Here is a 19,391-nt window from a genome sequence, read left to right on the forward strand (position 1 = left end):
TTTCTCTACATTCGACAAAGTAACCCAAGCACTTGAAACCTGCCTCTCCTTAACCCCAGGAGAAACACAGCAGCCGCAAAATTTTGTGGCTAAGGCCCAGGGTGCCTCATTAAAAAAAAAAAAAAAAAAATCCCAAACCCACTTTTAGCCCTTCCAACCCATCTCCTAGCTCTGTAAAATTGAAGGTTATCCCATTCTTGACCTTGAACATGGGGGCCGTAAAGGGGGATGCCTTCCTGCCTGGTTTTCAAGGTGTGGGTCCAGGGCCAGGAGAACGGGTCAGAAATACAAAAGAGCGTCCCCATCCAAGACCGACTACTGAATCACAAACTCCTGGGGGCGGCCCAGCAATCTGGGTTTTAACAAGTCCTCCAGGCGATTCGGATGCAGACTCGAGTGTGAAAAATCACTGCGGGGTAGTTCCATCCGCAGGCCTCTACATGGGGCCCCAGAATCCAGACTCCCAGACACCTTGTCCGAACTGTGCGCTTGCCTTTTCACGGCCCTCTTTAACACCATACAACCCTCTGGAACCAAGCTTAGAAAAGATGGGAGGAAACCCGGACACCCTGCTCACAACAGCGCTCTGTCCCTGTGCCAGCCCCTCACCACCCTGGGCCAGAGGAAGCAGAGCGCGGGCGGCCCTCTCCGCCCCAGCCTGCCCGTCCTGCCCAGCAGCGGGGAGGTGGAAACCCGCCGCGCCGCCCCGGAGCCCCGCAGGGCTGGTGGCCCGATTACCTGCACTAGCGTCATCTGCGAGCCGAGCGCCAGGAGTATCTTCTCCGTCTTGGTTGGGTACGGGTTGTCGCGGTGCTTGTAAAGCCACTGCTTAAGGGGCCGCGCCATGTCTTGCAGGGCCTGCCTCTTGTGCCTCACCTTCCCGCCGTTCTGCCGGGCCCTGCGACACCGGAGAGGAGGGGCCCGGTGAGCCGCGCCGGCCCAGCACCCAACGCTCCCGCCCGCGCCCCGACGGAGAGGCCAGGCAGAGGTGGGAGCCACACGCTGTCCGGGTGGGATCAGCCTTTGCTGGGCCTCTGGCTTCGAAATACCCTTGGCGGTCACAGGAGGGGCAAAGGCAGTCAAGGCCAACAGGTTTGCACTGAAAGGGGGAATATCTCGAAGCCAGAGATTACAGGTACAGGTGACTTGAAGATCACTGTTATTCACGCCACAGATCTGCGCTGCAGGGCTGTCACAGGCCCTGGCCCGCCGGCACCGCGCCCTCCAGGGGCCTGGCCTCTCAGGCAGCGCGGCGGCTGCGGCCTCCTCTCGAATGTTCTTTGGGGACTCAAGCCCTGGGGCTTCCCGTCCCCTGTGGTCAAAGGAAAGGTGCCCACTGGGCGTGGGGAATGAAGCAAGGGAGGGTGGCCGCCCCGCTGCCCCGGTTCTTTTCAAGCCCTCCGGATTCCTTGGATCCTCTGGGTAAAGGGGGAATTTTCCAAGAAAGATGCAGAACCTTAAAAAAAACAACTCTCGGGGGCCTTTCCACTACAGTTTAAAACTATGGAAAGGTCTGGCCAGCAAGTAAAGTAAAAAGACCTCAGGAAAATCGTATTCAAAGGAGGAAGAGATAGAGCAGCGGGGCCGGGCGGTGGGCGCTGCGCTCCCCGGCGGCTCCGGGAGGTGTCGCCGCGCCGCCGCCTCCGGGGTTTCTGCCTCTTTAAACACTTTGAAATGCAATTCCAGCCGCGAGGACCGGTAGTCACATTTTGACGAAACCTAATCTCTATTTTACCAAGCAGCCACGCCGCAGAACAAGCAGCTGATGCAATCTTTCAGGTGGAGCGGGCCCGGGCGGCCGCCCCTCCCCCCGCCGGGAGCTCGCTCCCGCGGCCGCAGGGACGTGGTGGGGCTACAGATGGCCCTCCGCGCCTCTGCAGCCACAGCAGCTGGCGGCCCGCGAGCTCTCGCCCAGCCGCAGCCCCTGGCCCCCTAAACCGAAACCCGGTCGGTGGAGCCGCGGCACCCCCGCCCCTCCCGGCTCCGGGCTCTCAGCTGGCCCCGCGGAGCCGCGCGCATCCCGGGCGCCCAGCGGGGAGCCGACCTTCCTGACACCTTGGCCAGGCCCAGTCGCGACAAGAGAGAGGAAGCCCCGGGGACGGCCTGACCTGGGAAGCCCCGACTGCCTGGCCCCGCTCCGTGCCTCTGCCGCGCCCTCAGCCCCGCCTCCGCACCGGAGAGAGACGAATAACCCCCCATCCTGAGGTCCACGCAACGAGGACTAAGGACAGTTTCAGGGGTCCTCAGTTTTCCACGATTCTCTTTCGAGCTGTTCTAACGAATCGGTCCCCCCGTATTTTGATCAACTAATACCTTAACTGAGAACGCAGAGACAGGGAGGCGGAGACCTATCCTCCCTGCATAACTCCGGGCCCCCAACCTTGGGCCCGGTTGCCACTCGCCCGCCCTCGCTGCTCAGCGCCCACAACCCTCCCGGCTGTGGGCAGGCAGGGCCCGCGGGGAGTGCGCCTACCCGGTCCTTCGGTGTCGCAGGCCCAGGTTGTCCTTGAGGGGCGGGCCGTCCGTAATGCCCACCTCGGGGCGGGCGTGGGGACTGTCCAGGACGCCGCCGTAGGGCCGGCCGCCCCGCTCCCGCTCCGAAGCGCCTCGGTCCTCAAAAAGCACCGCGCCGCTGAGCTTGTTGAAGACGATGGTGTTCATGGTGCAGACGGGCAGGGGCGCGCGGCACAGCCGCAGGGCCTCCGGGCCGGGCCGCCAGGAGCTCCGCAAGGCTCGGGTTCTGGAAGATAAAGATACATCACATTACTCCCGGGGAGCGCTCACACTCCTGAGCGTCCCCAGCCCCGAACTTGGCCGCGGCGCCGGGCTGCGGAGCCCAGGGGAGGAGCGGCGCCGCCGCACCTGAACGCAGGGACCCCCGCCTCCCCCTACTTGGCTACTCCGCTCCCCCGCCCCGTCACTCGCCCCCAATAATCCCGGGACAGGTACCCACCCTTCTCTTTGCCCGAGCTATCCAGCCCCCAAGGAACTTCAACCAGGAACAGTTTACCCGCGGAAGCAAAGGAAAGGAATTCCTGAAAGAGCCTTCCTGAGTTGGTTTTAATCGGGAAGAAGCACCCTCCGGAAAGCGGAGAATAGGCGCGGGGCTGCGCGTGGTTCTTCAATCACAACAGAAGACAAAAGCCTCTCAGAGCTCCCACTCGGGTCGTAAGGAGGGGTTGGAAGCAAGGGAAAATTTGGGGTAAAATGAACAACCGCATCCGCAAGCCCCAGTTAATGAGTCCCAGGCCATACCGGGATTTCGGGGATTTGCATGTTTTCTAGATCCTGGATGGTTTGGCTGAAACCCCTGCGTCCTTATTCCGGCTACAGTCCTTGGGGTAGGGGTGAGGGCAGGGAAAGTTAGCAAATTCCATAGCTAGGAAGTTCAGTGGCGTTGGGGACTAATGCACCAAACTCTTCCCCTCCCCGCCTGAGTCTCCTACCATCCCCCAGCCCGCTCCCGGATGCACAGGGTCCTGGCCCCCAGCCGCTTGTCACTGTCGGGCCCCTTCAGCAGCACGGGTGCGAGCCGCCAGCCCAGACAGAGCCTGTCTACACCCACCCCTCTCTGCGGTCTAGGAGAACCACCTCAGAAGTTACAAGGGTGTTAGGAGCGGAAAGAGGCATCGCGGTCCCCTCACCGCCTGGCCTGGAGCTGCCCCCGTCGGGGAAAGCCGCCAGCTCACCCCCCGGTTCGCGGCGTCCAGGAGCCTCTGCCCGACACTCGCGAGCCTCAGGGGTGGGTCAGCGCCGCCGTGGAGCAGTCGGGTTACCGCCCCATCTTCCCTCCCCGCGCCTGGGGGGCAGCTCGCGTTCTCGCCGCCAGTGCCCCCTCATCCTGCCCCGCCCCCGCCAGGGCTGCCACCCCCGCACACACTGAGGCCCTGCCAGCGAGGGCCCGCGCTCGCCAACGCCCCCGCCCCGCCCTCCACGACACGGCCTCGCGCGACGTTTAGGGTCGCGACCACAGCGACGAAACGGCAGATCCCGTCGGTGTTTGTGGGGAGACGAAGTCAGACCTCTGCCGGCGGCCTGGTGTACCGTCGGGCTGAGCCCTCCTGCGCAGACAGGTATGTGTCTGGGGTGTGCGCACAGCCTCAGCGCTAAGTGTGAAAGCAAATGTCCGTGTTCGAAGTCCCTGTTCTGCGGTCAGGACGCACCTTTTCTTTTTAAATCAGTGCGCGTAGTGATCTGCGTTGAGGCTGCTGTGTTCACCAGGCCAGGTCCCTTGGTCCCCACCTCAGCCCAGTCCTGTCTGTAGCAGTGTATTTTTCCCAGCGGCCGCACCGCGAAGTTTACCTGGGAAGACCCTCCCTGCTCCCAAGCCCACCCAGGGGTCACCGCCACCGAGCCCGCGCGGTGTGGGTTTGCAGTCGGCAGGCGTGGCGGGAGAGGGCGTTGAAGGTCCGCGGGCAGGATCCTGGCCCCCGAGGCCCGCACACGGTCCCCAACGCCGCTTCTTGGCCCCCGAGCTCCCCACTTACCCGGATTCACGCCACAATGTTGCTCGAGAAGCTCCCTCCCTGCGGAACCGTCCCGCCCAATGCCAGCGTACAGTTTTAAGCCAAGGAGGCGCGGCCAGGTGGGCTCCCCGGCTCCTCGCAGACCCTCGGGCCAGCCTTGGCCGCCACCCCCCTCCCCGGGAGCGTCGCGGGTGGACCTCGGAGGGAGGTGGGGGAAGGGCGGGGAGAGCCCAGGCGCCCGGGATAGAGGGAAGGAGAGGTTCGGAGCCGAAGCGAGTATTCCTCCCCGCCGCCCCGCGCGGGGACGCCGCGAGCGCCGGCAGTACCTGTGGCCGGGGGGCCCGCGGCCGGCGGCAGGGCAGCTGGCTCTCCCGCGTCGAGACTAGGCGCACTCCCATCCCCGCCGCATGTTCTCGGTGCGGGCTCCGGCGCGCTCACCGCCGCCACCGCCGGCGTCGCGGCTTTATTTACCCAGACGGGCGCGCGCGGCCCGGGAACAGGAATACCCGGGCCTTCTCATGTTTCCTGACTGCCCAGCCCAGCCGGCGAACATCCTGCGGGCGCGGTATCCACGTTCCCGGGCCAGCGAGAGGAAGCCTCTGCGAGGACGGCAGTTAACCCTCGCGGAGGAGCTGATGCCGCCGGCGCCGCCGAGGGGCCCCAGGGCCGCCTCGTCCTCTCCGGCCGGGCAGAGCTCCCAGATCCGTCCGTCGGCCTCGCGGGCGTGAAGCAAAAGGGGCGATTCCCTTCGCGCGTAGGGGAGAAATTGGAGAAGCCGCCAGCAGCGGGCGGCTCGGGCGCTGGCAGCTGAGCGGCCGCGGTGCACATCCCGCGTCTTAGCTTTCGGCCAGCGTGGAGGCCAGGCTGGAGCGGGCACTGCGGCGTGCCCTTTATTTCCCTCGTGGTTAGCGGAGTGAAGTTTAGTGAGAGCTCGCTTTGCGCTCATAACGCGTGAGAGCGTCTGCAGGAGGTGCCTGCGCCCCGGGAGCCTCTTCCCTTGTGTCACTGAGCTTCCGCGATCCTGGCGGTCTGCAAACCGGGCACGCAGTCACCTTCCAGGGCCAGCGCGGGGGAGGAGGGAGGCGAGGCGGGAGCGAGGCGGGCTCAGGTGCCCAACCCCTCGGCGACCCAGGTGTGGAGGAGAAGGCGCGTGCAGGGCCTGGGTTTGCATGGAGCAAGGTGGATAGAACTTTCTGGAAGAATCCGGAGCCTGGACCCAGTGCAGGGAGAGAATAGCCTATCAGAGTCTCATATTAGTGATACTTGAGTCTATCTTATGGGTGATGCTTGCCTTCCCGCCATCACCCCCAAATATGAGAGTGGCAAAACCTGTGGCTTGGCTGCCACTGGAGGCCCAGAGCTTCTTGCGGCCTCTGTGATCCTGCAGGCGCCGAGCACCAAGCCGCCCGGCCCGCCTTCTCACCTCCGGCCTCCTTTCATCTTTTTAAAAGAGCAAAAGTAGATTTCCCCCAAACCTTAACGTTATGGAATCATTTGTTCTTTTTTCTCTAAAAGTGGCTGGCCAGCCCGGGGCAGCGGCCCACCTAAGCTTTCTCCTTTTATGTGGCCTGGAATTGGTTAAAATGTGCACTAAAGCTACTTTTTTCCAACACTAATCACCCCCGAATTTTCCATTACGTTATCACCCCAAATACGCGACTGAATACAGGCAGGGACACAATCTAAAGCAGAACGGGGGCGTAGGTTTGAATTTTTGCTTATCGGACAGATAAATATTATCACTTGATCACGTTTCCCTGACGTCCTTGGTTCTTTATCATATGATTTGTGGCTGTGGTCTTACATCTTGTCCTTGGCGCTGCACTTGACTTCTGCAGGGTGGGTTCAGTGCAAACGTGAGTCTCAGACCTCACCTTGGGTACTTAAATTCAGGGATACATCATAAAATTTCAGCCACAGACTTGCAGCGAATAAGTTTTGTAACAAAAGCAGGTCTAATTTATAATTCATAGGAGGAAAGAGACTGGTTCTCTTCTAAGGCCTCTGTGACTGATGGTGGTCACCAGACATTCTGATGAAGTCAACTGTCACACCCCCTCTGACATACATTTTGGTCAGCTGTGCTGTGAAAACACCAGGCATGTAGGCAGTTGCTTGCAATTTCACAGCATTCTACTGACTGATGTAGCTCTTTGCTGTAGTATAATAGGCTAGTACGGGACAAATGAATTTTGTTTTAGTCTTAACTGTATTTACCCAACCTTAAAATGCATTTCGAGGACTTTGTTTTAAGGCATTTTTACATGAAAGATCATTAAAAATCTGACATATGCAGCAAAAAATCTTTCTGCGAAATGTTTTTGTTATTGGTTGTTGGAATAATATACACTTTGGTCTCACATTAAGTCACTGAAAAACTAATACATGGTAATAATTCCTTTAGACTAGTTGAATAATAGAACCCATTTAAAAATAAAAGAACAACAGAGAGTCTTTTAAATTTTTCATTTTAAAATGAAATAGTGTGGAGAATCACTCTGTAATATACAAATGAGTATATGTTGTATGCTGGACCAGAATCTTATTTTTGCAAGTGTCACCCCCTAAGTCAGAGTGAAATTTTTTTTTCATTTTAATTCACAGTACAGATGCATTTATCGTTATCTTAAATCTCATCTTTTTCTAAATATTCCAATCTCAGCATATGAAATGCTGTATTATAATTCTTACCCCAGAAGTAAAACTTTCAGTTTTAGAAAGCACTATCAGAAGATTTAAGAAAGTGTGTGTAGTTTGTGAGAGAGAAGCCACATATGGGGGGGAGAACCCGAAAACTTAGGCCAGAGGGCAGAAGACAAGCTCTAATCTTAATTTCTGGTTAATTTGATGTTGGTTTAGCCTGAATTTACTAAGGTGTAAAATGAAGACACTAGGTTTTCCACAGACTTCCCTTCCGCTGCTAAGATGTTTTTTAAAATGTGAAAGTAACCATTGGTATTGCTAAAACTAGAAGAATGTTAAGTAAGAACATTTGGCAGAAATCTTAATCCATTCTGTTGGACTTTGAGTGCAGTTATAAATGGGAGTATTTTAACTTTCTAATAAAGAACAAAAATTCAGAAGCCTTCACTTTAAGCCTTGATATTTTACCAAGGAACCTGCCATTTCAAAGCAATTATTGGTCAAAGTTTTTGAAAATAATGATGGCTTTTAAACTCTCTTTTCCAGTTATTACTTCTAAGCAATGAAATGAATTACAAAGCTAGGGAACAACTGTTGCTTCCCATCCAAATGGTATAAAATGATAAATTTAAGAACATATCACAGGTCCACCTCACACTTGGCCAGTCTGACTTGTAAAGATACACACTGGAGTGTGTAAGTGAACAATGTACCAGCTAGTGAAAGATGCATTGTAGAAATATCTTAAATGAACTAGGAGAGTGCACAGGCCCCAAAGGATCTCACCAGGTATTTTTGCTTTGTTTGGAATTTAATTTTTTTTTTTTTTTCTTTTTGCCATTTCTTGGGCCGCTCCCGCGGCATATGGAGATTCCCAGGCTGGGGTCGAATCAGAGCTATAGCCACCAGCCTATGCAACAGCCACAGCAACACGGGATCCCAGCCTCGTCTGCAACCTACACTACAGCTCACGGCAACGCCGGATCCTTAACCCATTAAGCAAGGCCAGGGATCGAACCTGCAACCTCATGGTTCTTAGTCGGTTTCGTTAACCACTGCGCCACGACTGGAACTCTGTCTTTTTGTCTTTTTTAGGGCCGCGCCCACAGAATATGGAGATTCCCAGGCTAGGGGTCTAACCCGAGGTGTAGCCTCTGGCCTATGCCACAGCCACAGCAATGCAGGATTCGAGCCTCATCTGCGACCTACACCACAGATCACAGCAATGCCAGATCCTTAACCCACTGAGCGAGGCCAGGGATCGAACCCGCAACATCATGGTTCCTAGTCGGATGCGTTAACCAGTGAATCACGATGGGAACTCCTGGAATTTAATTTTAATTGCATCCATAATACAGAATAAATTCTCTCAGAGAGGGTCTTCTCCATAAATGCCCTCTCAAACATCAAAACACAAGTGAACGTCCTTCCTCAGCCAGCCCCACCCAATCACATGCCTCAGAGGCAGCCATCAAGAGGTGGCCGTCCTTTCAGCCGTTTTCTGCACAGTCACATATATGAATACAAACAAATCATTATAGTTTTGTTTTATGAATTTTTTAAATGAATGCTTTATAGAGGTGTACACACACACACCCAAACTAAAAGTTGCTTTTTCACTCAGTCATTTCATAAGACAATTGTCATATTGATCCATACAAATGGCACTCCATCTTTTTAACCTGTTTATCCATTCTGCTACAAACGTCTCTCTTTTCGGGTTTCACTATTAGAAACATTAATACCCTTGTGTATCATTCTTTCTGCACGTGTGTAAGCATTTCTCAAGGAATAGCTAACAGAGATAGAATTGCTGGGTTGAAGGAAACAGGATTTTTTTTTTTTTTTTTTTTTTTTTTGTCTTCTTAGGGCCTCACTTATGGCAGGCATATGGAGGTTCCCAGACCAGGGGTCTAATCGGAGCTGTAGCTGCCGGCCTACGCCACAGCCACAGAAATGCAGCATCTGAGCTGCGTCTGTGACCTACACCACAGCTCACGGCAATGCCGGATCCTTAACCCACTGAGGGCAAGGCCAGGGATCAAACCTGCAACCTCATGGTTCCTAGTCAGATTCGTTTCCACTGCGCCACGATGGGAACTCCATAAAATAATTTTAAATTTACAAAAATACACACAGAGAATGCATATACCCTTCATGCCGGGAAACAAGATTTTTAAATGTTGATAGAGCCTCCCAAATTTTCTCCCAGCCTACACCCAATCAAATCTCCATTTCCTCACATGCTGCACAGCGTTTCATTTGTTTGCCCTTCGTTTGCTTGCCTATAATAAAATGATGTCTCATTGTTTGAGACACTCTTCATTTATTTGTAGGCCATTTGTATTTCTTTTCTTTTCTTTTTTTTTGCCAGCCTACACCACAGCCACAGCAACTGGGCATCTGAGCCGTGTCTACAACCTACACCACAGCTCACAGCAACGCTGGATCCCTAACCCAATGAGCGAAGCCAAGGGATCGAACCTGTGTCCTCATGGATGCTAGTCGGGTTCATTAACCACTGAGCCACAACAGGAACTCCCATTTGTATTTCTTAATCGAAGAAATTTGCTTATATCCTTACCGTGTGCCTTATTCATTTATAAAAATTTTCTTTTGACATCATTTTTCTGTGACATATACACTTTATATTCTGAGAATATGTATTGAGAAGACTGCCTTTGACCTGTCTTGTCTTTTGCCTTCCAGAAGGTTTAAGCCTGAATAAAGGTCAATAGAGTGTCTTTTCCTTTATGGCATCTGGGTTTTGTGTCTTTCTCACAAAGGCTTTTTCTATATTTTCTTCTCATACTTTAAAAATTGTTTTCACTCAACTCCTTAATGCTTCTGGAATGAATGTGTATATGTTGTGAGGGAGAAATCAAATTTGACTTTTTTTCTTCTCCAGTGGAACGACCAGTTATTCCTATGGAATTTATTAAAGCATTTTCCTCCATCAATGTGAGGTAAGTTTTCTCCTTTCCATATGTAAGTTGGTCTAACAAGGGTTTGGGAGATGTGACAGAACACCCTATAGACTGTAATACATTTAATCTTCAAATTTTTAAAACCATCTTGCACTCCAAAGACTTCCAATATTATTCTGTTTCTAATTTCAGAACATGTCAAGTATGGGAATCGTGATGTACATGGCCTGGTTATGGTTCTCATTTAGAAGGCTAATTCAATACTGTTCTAGGATGAAGTGGCCGATTTTTCTGTCCTGGTTCTGCTCAGAAGCAGGACTGCAGTCTCAGGCAGCCATAATCTTCAGACTAGAGCACAGCTGATCGGAGCTCTTCAAACACATCATACAACCAAGTGATACAAGATTATTTGTAAAGTCATGATTCGAAAAAGGGAAAATTCATCTTTCTTCTTACTCAATTCCATATGGAAGAAGGAACATGCATGAACTTTTTTCGCAGGGTGGCCAGGTCAAGGAGTGCATATTAGGCAAATTCAGTGTGAACAAAAATGGGAAAACTTTCTCACTGCGATGTCTAAAAAACATTAGCTACATGTAAGTGTAGAAAATACAAGTAATAGGAGTTCCCGTCGTGGCGCAGTGGTTAACGAATCCGACTAGGAACCATGAGGTTGCGGGTTCGGTCCCTGCCCTTGCTCAGTGGGTTAACGATCCGGCGTTGCCGTGAGCTGTGGTGTAGGTTGCAGACGTGGCTCGGATCCCGCGTTGCTGTGGCTCTGGCGTAGGCCAGTGGCTACAGCTCCGATTCAACCCCTAGCCTGGGAACCTCCATATGCCGCGGGAGCGGCCCAAGAAATAGCAACAACAACAACAACAAAGACAAAAGACAAAAAAAAAAAAAAAAAAAAAAAAAGAAAATACAAGTAATAAGCAGTCAGCAGAGCTGAGATCCAGGTGGGTTAATGTCTTCTACTTTGTAGAGCTCGAGGCAGGACCCGAGGTAACCCAGGAGCCCTGGTAACTTAGACTGCATCTTTTTCTCCTGATTCTAAAATATCTTCATTAACTGCCAACAACTATTGAGTCTTTACTACATTATGCACATGAAAATACAATATATACTGGGGTCCTGGAGAATATATCTGTTCTCAAAATATGCATACTGGAATGACTAGAATTACTAGAATATCTTTCACAAGAGCTGTGGTGTAGGTTGCAGGTGTGGCTTGGATCTGACGTGGCTGTGGCTCTGGCATAGGCTGGTAGCTACAGCTCTGATTAGATCCCTAGCCTGGGAACCTCCATATGCCGAGGGGGCAGCCCTAGAAAAGACAAAATTAAATCAATCAATCAATCAATCAAATAAATAAATAAATAAAATAAATAAAATTTAGTTACTGTATCAAGCTTTAGGTTGATCTCCCCCACCTGGCGCATACTCAGTCCATGCTTCTTGCTCCTTTCTGCATAGGATAAGTTCACCAAAGGAATGCATGTGAACAAAAGTGACCTATGTGACTTCTGCTTGCCATGCTTAAAGAGAAATTGCTTGGCCTCCTTTTTGATGCTTCCCTGTTACAAGGGCTGCAACATGGATGTGGGAGTGGCCAAAATCTATTGATCAGATGACAACCCCAAGAACAGCAGAGCTAGCGGCAAGTCGAAAGGAGCCTGGGGCCTTGGGTGAGAGCTTGAGTGAGAGCTCTCTGGCCTGGTCTCAGCAAACTTTTTCTGTAAAGGACCAGATAGTAAATGCTTTGGGTTTCGTGGGTCATAAGGTATTTATTCAACTCTGCCATGTGTAGTGCAAAAGTAGCCATGGACAATACTTAACTACAAATGAGTTGTGAATAAGTATTGCTGTGCTCCAGTAAAACTTTATTTAATGGACACTCAAGATTGAATTTTATATAATTTTCATATGCCACAGAATATGCTGGTTTTGATTTTTTAAGCCATTTAAAGATATAAAAACTGAACATATAAGTATGACTGGGTCACCTCGCTGGACAGCAGAAATTGACATAACACTGTAAATCAACTATACTTTATTTAAAAATCAAAAAAAAAAATGGAGTTCCCATTGTGGCTCAGAGGAAACAAACCTACTAATATCCAGGAGGATGCAGGTTTGATCCCTGGCCTTGCTCAGCAGGTTAAGGATCTGTTGTTGCTGTGAGCTGTGGTGTAGGTTGCAGACCAACCCTTAGCCTGGGAACTTCCATATGCCATAGGTGTGGCCCTAAAAAGCAAAAACAAAACAAAACAACAAACAAACAAACAAAAACCCTATAAAAAAAAGACAAAAATATTCTTTTTAAAAAAAAATTGAATCAGAACTGTAGCTGCTGCTGACGCTAGAGTGACGGCAATGCAGGATCCAAGCTGCGTCTCTGACCTGCTCCACAGCTCACAGTAACACTGGATCCTTAACCCACTGAGCAAGGCTAGGGGTAAAACCCATGTTCTCATGGGGGCTAGTCAGGCTCATTACTGCTGAGCCACAGTGGGAACTTCCTGTAAAGACTATTCTTAAGTTAGAAACAAACAGACAGAGAGCAGGCTAGATTTGACCCCAGGCTGTGTTTGCCAGCCCCCAACCTAGGCTGCTGGACAGGAATGGAGACAATAAACTTCCCAGTCTTTGTCACCATCTGTTGGGATTTCTGGCCAAAGGAACTTAGCCTCATCATGCACACCTGGTAAAGATGCCCTTAGTTACCATGGGTGGGCTTAAGAAAAGTGTGTGTTTAGAAAATCAGTCTTTCACAATATTTTTGATGCTGTTAACTTATTATTATTATTATTATTATTGGTCTGCTTATTTCCTTTTTCTTTTCTAAATAATGATTTTTATTTTTTCCATTATAGCTGGTTTACAGTGTTCTGTCAATTTTCTACTGTACAGCATGGTGATCCAGTTACACATACATGTATACATACTTTTTTCTCACATTATCATGCTCCGTCTAAATGACTAGATATAGTTCCCAGTGCTATCCAGCAGAATCTCATTGCTTATCCATTCCAAAGGCAATAGTTTGCATCTATGAACCCAAATTCCCAGTCCATCCCACTCCCTCCCCCTCCCCCTTGGCAACCACAAGTGTGTTCTCCAATTCCATGATTTTCTTTTTGGTGGAAAGGTTCATTTGTGCCATATATTAGATTCCAGATATGTGATATCATGTGGTAATTGACTTTCTCTTTCTGACTTACTTCACTTAGTATGAGAGTCTCTAGTTCCATCCATGTTGCTGCGAATGGCATTATTTTTTCTTTTTTATGTCTGAGTAGTATTCCATTGTGTATATATACAATGGAATACTATATACACATCTTCCGAATCCAGTCATCTGTCGATGGACATTTGGGTTGTTTCCATGTCTTGGCTATTGTGAATGGTGCAGCAATGAACATACAGGTGCATGTGTCTTTTTCAAGGAAAGTTTTGTCCGGATATATGCCTAAGAGTGGGATTGCTGGGTCATATGGTAGTTCTATGTGTAGTTTTCTAAGGTACCTCTATACTGTTTTCCATAGTGGTTGTACCAATTTGCATTCCCATCAACAGTGCAGGGGGTTCCCTTTTCTCCACACCCTTTCCAGCATTCATTATTTGTGGACTTATTAATGATGGACATTCTGACTGGTGTGAGGTGGTACCTCATAGTAGTTTTAATCTTCATTTCTCTAATAATCAGTTCTGTTGAGCATTTTTTCATGTGCCTGTTGGCCATCTATATATCTTCTTTGGGAGAAATGTCTATTCAGTTCTTTTGCCCCTTTTTCTCTTGGGTTGTTGGCTTATTTGCTGTTGAGTTGTATAAGTTGTTTGTATGTTTTAGAGATTAAGCCCTTGTCAGTTGTGATGCTGTTTACTTTGTAAATTTTAACCACCTTTTTTTTTAAGGTATTGATATACCATTAGACCCAGTATTGATATTTGGTTTTCGGCACTTATGTTTTTTGTAGTCATGGAAAACAATGGTTAATTGACAAGAATTACCATTCTCTGGCTTAGCCCTCCTCCTCCCCCCTAAAAATCACAAAATTTGAACTATTTTTTCATTGTTTTCTTTTTTAATAATCCACAATAAATGCTTATGAGGCAACTGCATGCAAAAATCCCACCAGGAACTGCATCAAATTTGACTTAAAAGACACGATCCTGGAGTTCCTGTCATGGCGCAGTGGTTAACGAATCCGACTAGGAACCATGAGTTTGCGGGTTCCGTCCCTGCCCTTGCTCAGTGAGTTAAGGATCCAGCGTTGCTGTGAGCTGTGGTGTAGGTTGCAGACGTGGCTCGGATCCCGCATTGCTGTGGCTCTGGCGTAGGCCAGCGGCTACAGCTCCGATTAGACCCCTAGCCTGGGAACCTCCATATGCCGCGGGAGCGGCCCAAAGAAATAGCAAAAAGACCAAAAAAAAAAAAAAAAAAGAAAGACACGATCCTTGCCTAGCTTACAAACCTAAGAAAACACAGGGAAACAAATATACCTCATCCGAAAAGTTTTAGGGCGTCTGATATAAAGATTGCTTGAATGCAGTAATCTGCAAATCATCTGTAGCAATGCATGAGGGACCTTGAGGATGACAGAAGGGCCATTTTGTGTGTCTGCTAAAAATTTTGTAACTATATTACCAACCATCCTTCCCCAAAACATGCAAAAAGAGATCATTATTTCAGAAATTTGAGCCTGATTGAAAAACAGCATTTTCATTTCTTACATCAGACTTTTTCCAGTTTTATGCCAAAAACCTCTGGGTTTCAAGAGCGATTTTTAGGGTTTCTATTAAAAAAAAATACAGTACGGAGTTCCCGTTGTGGCGCAGTGGAAACGAATCCAACTAGGAACCATGAGGTTGCGTGCGGGTTCGATCCCTGGCCTCTAACAGTGGGTTAAGGATCCGGCATTGCCGTAAGCTGTGGTGTAGGTTGCAGACGCGGCTCAGATCTGGTGTTGCTGTGGTTGTGGTGTAGGCCGGCGGCGTAGCTCCAATTAGACCCCTAGCATGGGAACCTCCACATGCTGCAGGTGTGGCCCTAAAAAAAAAAGAAAATACAGAGCGAATAAATACATATGCTGAGCTTTGTGCCCAATCTTTGCCTTTACTTTACACTTTTTGGAAGTGTTGGAGGGAGAGAGAGATGGGAGGGGAGAGCTTGTGAATAACTCTGGCCCCAGAGCCACAGTTGACCAGGAGGGAGTGTCAGGGCTGTACCTTGGACTACACTGCAATCCTAAGCAATTCGCCGCCATCTCTTGGTTTTGATATTCACTGATCTTTGTGAAGTGGGCTTTGATGTTGCAGGCTACCCCAAATCCTGTTTAGGGAGGCACCTGGCCCCTGAGAAAGGGAAAAGGAACAAGGGGTTATGCCAATTAATTGTGCCATTTAAATAGCCCCAAGTCTAGTATGAGAGTCTCTAGTTCCATCCATGTTGCCGCAAATGGCATTATTTTTTTTTCCTGGGACCTGCAGTAGTGGTCAGCTCCAAACATACGACCTCATTTGCAGCGACATGGATGGACTTGGAGGGTATTATGCTTAATTAAATAAGTCTGACAGAGAAAGACAAATATTGCATGTTTTCACTTATATGTGGAATCTAAAAAATAAAACAAATGAATGAATATAACAAAACAGAAACAGACTCACAGATATAGAGGATCAACTGGTGTTTACCAGTGGAAAGAGGGAAGGGGAGGAGGGGCAAGACGGGAGAAGGGGATTGAAAGAGGTACAAACTCTGCCTATAAAATAAGATGTGAGGATGTAATGTAGAGCCCAGGGAATATAGCTCATATTTTATAATAACTTTTTTTTCTCTTTTTTTATAGGGCTGCACCCGTGGCATATGGAAGTTCCCAGGCGAGGGGTTGAATCAGAGCTGCAGCTGCTGGCCTACGCCACAGCCACAGCCGCACAGGATCTGAGCTGCATCTGTGACCTACACCGAAGCTAATGGCAACGCCGGATCCTTAACCCACTGAGGGAGGCCAGGGATCGAACCTGCATCTTCACGGATACTAGTCAGGGTCGTTTCTGCTGCGTCACAGCAGGAGCGCCTAAAATAACGTTGAATGGAGTAATAGTTTATGAAAATGTTGAATTACTATGTTGTACACCTGAACCTAACATAATATTGTAAACCTACTATGCACACATTTTGATTTTAAAAAAGACCTATATCCTAATACTACTCTTCTAGACTCTCATAAATGAGGGCATAATTAAGGATTTTTTTTTTTTTTTTTGTCTTTTTGTCTTTTGTTGTTGTTGTTGCTATTTCTTGGGCCGCTCCCGCGGCATATGGAGGTTCCCAGGCTAGGGGTTGAATCGGAGCTGTAGCCACCGGCCTACGCCAGAGCCACAGCAACTCGGGATCCGAGCCGCGTCTGCAACCTACACCACAGCTCACGGCAACGCCAGATCCTTAACCCACTGAGCAAGGGTAGGGACCGAACCCGCAACCTCATGGTTCCTAGTCGGATTCGTTAACCACTGCGCCACGACGGGAACTCCAAGGATGTTTTTTATTTGCATAGGAGGCACACAGCACTTACTACACACCACACTCTAGGAACTTAAACCAGATAATTTTCACAGCCATCCTTTGGGGTACATACCCATTAGTACCTGTTTTTTTGGTAGACAAAGACCCCCAGGCATAGAATTGCCCTAAGTCACAAATTGGTAATCAGTGGGGCCAAGGTGTGATAGACGGGCCAGAGCTTGTTTGCCTGAGTCCCCTAACTCTTAACTAACTAACTGCCTCTATGAAGGTACAGGATAGAGAGAAAGAGTTTTAAACACTGGGCACGTAATTGTCATGTGATGGGACAGAGGAGGCACAGGTGGTTGTAGAAGTCCCAGTAGGGGAACATAGATAAAGAGGGAAACCTGGGGGATGTTGGGAGACCCCTGTAAATTCAAGAAAGCCGCCAGAACAAGGCAGGCTGGCTTGATGAGTGGAGATTTGAGAACTGCCTCAGGTCGTTGGGTGGGGGATGGGATGAGGCCTGCATTCAGATTCAGATGAAGGGCTAGAGTTTGAGGACTGCCCTTCAGCTGAATTGAATACACACCTTACTGGCTACTAAGGAGGGGCTTCTCCTCCCAGAAAGGAAGAGGCGGGCCTTTCCAAGCCACAGGCCCCTATGGGTGATAAAACCGTGGCCCACCAGATCCTGGGGCCGAGCTTCGGTGCCTGTGCCTGCCGGCTTGCGTCTCTCCCAAGCGTCCTAATAAGTCTATTTCTTGCCTCTCCCTTTGTCTTTCCCCGAATTCCTTCTGTGCGGAGCCCTGAAGAAGCTGAACCTCCGTGAGTCCAGACACAAGGTGAGTGATGCTAATTTACAACTGTGGGTTTGCCTCTCTTTTAGCCGTCTTGGAGGCTGTGGAGGCCTGCTGGGAACGGGACCTCAAAAACAACAAGTATGTCAGGAAGGTTGTGGCCCAAGGCCATTTTTGCTGGTTATAAGTGGGGTCTCTGGAACCAGAGGGAGCACACAGCTCTTCTTAAAATTGAAGATGTTTATGGCTGAGATGAAACTGAATTTTATCTAGGCAAGGGGTGTGCTTATGTGTACCAAGCAAAGAATAACACAGTGACTCCTGGTGGAAAACCTAACACAACCAGAATAATCTGGGGAAAGGCATGGTTTGTGCCAGATTCTGAAGCAACCTTCCTGCCAAGGTCATTGGACACAGCATCCGTGTGATGCTGTGCCCTTCAAGGATTTAAACTTACTGAAAAGTAAATAAATAAAAGTGGATTTGTTCTCTTGTAAAAAAAAAAAAAACAAAACAAAAAAACAAATCAAGACAAAACAAAAAAAATGTGGGTTCAAGTCCCAATCTGGGTGTTGACTGGGTTCAAGTCCCGGCCCGTGGGTTCAAGTCCTAATCTGTGTTCTGGCCGGGTTCGAGTCCCAGTCTGGGTTTTGGCTGGGTTCAGGCCATTAGTGCTGTTTCATACATACTTGCCCATCTTTTGGCTCCTCATGTAACAGCAGGGCATTTGATGCCCATGTGTTCACGTTTCCTTCTGCATGTGACCTTCTTCTGGGGAGAAAGTGAAATCTCAGTGTCACCTGGAACATGACTTCCCACAGCTCCAACACTGTGGTAAAAAAGGTTGTGCTTCACATGCTCTTCCTGTGTGGGCTCACACTTAAAAGCCAGTAACTTCTGAATCTTCTGCGGGTTCTCTAAATCTGGAGAGCATCCTTCCCACTGGGCAGGGGAGCGGTTCATCAATGAAAAACAGGGTGCATTAGAATAGCTGCAGCGATCTGGATCCATTGTGTCTGGAGTGGACACAGGGTGGTTGTAGGTGGTATAGGGTGAGGGGGGGGTAAAAGCCAGCAGCTTTGACTAAGAAGCTCTGATTAGGCTGACAGGGGTCCCTACAACTTCCTAATCTTTGTCTTGCTGTTTTGTCTCTGTTCCGTTTTGTTTTGTCTTGTTTTCCTTTGTCAGGCCTGCCTCTAACGTTTGCACCGCCCCGGGGCGATAGTACAAACGAGCGCCCACATACCACATGTCTAAATATTTAAAAGTTGTAAAATCAAGCTAAAACACCGTTCAATAAAGTCCCATCCTTCTACCTTGACATGCCATCGTATTGAAAAATGGAAAACAATGTTAAATTATGGTTTTCGTTGGGGAAAAAAAAAAAAAGTTAGTTTGTTATTGCATATATCTGGGTGTTTTGTGGGGCTAGAAATGTTCAGAAGATTAATAAAATGGAAGAGATATAATTCATAATTTCCTATGTATTCCATCACATTGATTTTTCAGTCTTCATTCAGCAAAAATCACTAAAGTGTTATTATAATCAATATTCTATCATAATTTGTGTTCTGAAGGATTGCAAATAAAATGTAAGTCTACTAAAATTGTCCAAAGTTCAGTAGGACACTAATGCACATTAATGCGCTTAATATAGGTATAGAAAAATTTTCATATGTATTTAATACATTTATTATTAAATGCTTTTTTCATTCTAAAATACCCAAATTGCAATACAATTCAAATAGAGAAAAAATATAATTAATGAGTATATGATTTTAAATAAAGCTGAAATTTTATTCAGTTTTTTGAAACTTAATTTGAAACATTTTATGCAGATAAGCGTATTTGCTGATGCTGGTATTCAGTGCACAGCTGGCTTTCAAGGTAAAGTATTGGTATCAGATTTCATGAATGATTTGTGTAGGTTTACAGACTTCACCTATCTAGGAGTGATATGAATTGTTTAACATTGCGAAATGGTCACTATTGCAACGATTTGCTGAGTATTGAGTACCTGCAATTGGAGAAGCAAGGAGAGGATGTCAGG

The 19,391-nt window shown here is 48.6% G+C and overlaps 1 protein-coding gene and 1 pseudogene across 22 annotated transcripts in view; one reads left to right on the forward strand and one right to left on the reverse strand.

The window, feature by feature from the left end:
• Positions 1 to 4,908, reverse strand: part of MKX (mohawk homeobox) — a 76,630-nt gene extending 71,722 nt beyond the window's left edge. For 3 of the 22 annotated variants that reach the window (XM_084979960.1, XM_084979946.1, XM_084979955.1), the window contains exons 1-3: positions 4,793 to 4,908; positions 2,474 to 2,740; positions 739 to 898 (exon numbers count right to left, since the gene is read on the reverse strand). In XM_084979960.1, the coding sequence (XP_084836086.1) occupies positions 739 to 898; positions 2,474 to 2,661 (348 nt within the window). In that variant the 5' untranslated portion in view covers positions 2,662 to 2,740; positions 4,793 to 4,908. The other 19 variants (XM_084979964.1, XM_084979958.1, XM_084979967.1 and 16 more) reach the window with 17 other exon arrangements.
• A 12,508-nt stretch (positions 4,909 to 17,416) lies between these two features.
• LOC100516569 (large ribosomal subunit protein eL33 pseudogene) lies at positions 17,417 to 17,792 on the forward strand (annotated as a pseudogene).
• Positions 17,793 to 19,391: the final 1,599 nt, after the last annotated feature.

The sequence above is a fragment of the Sus scrofa genome, chromosome 10 (assembly GCF_054392235.1).
Source record: "Sus scrofa isolate SSC_HxYL_T2T_F1_AM1 chromosome 10, Sscrofa_HxYL_maternal_Yorkshire_Landrace_v2.0, whole genome shotgun sequence".
Classification (NCBI taxonomy): domain Eukaryota; kingdom Metazoa; phylum Chordata; class Mammalia; order Artiodactyla; family Suidae; genus Sus; species Sus scrofa.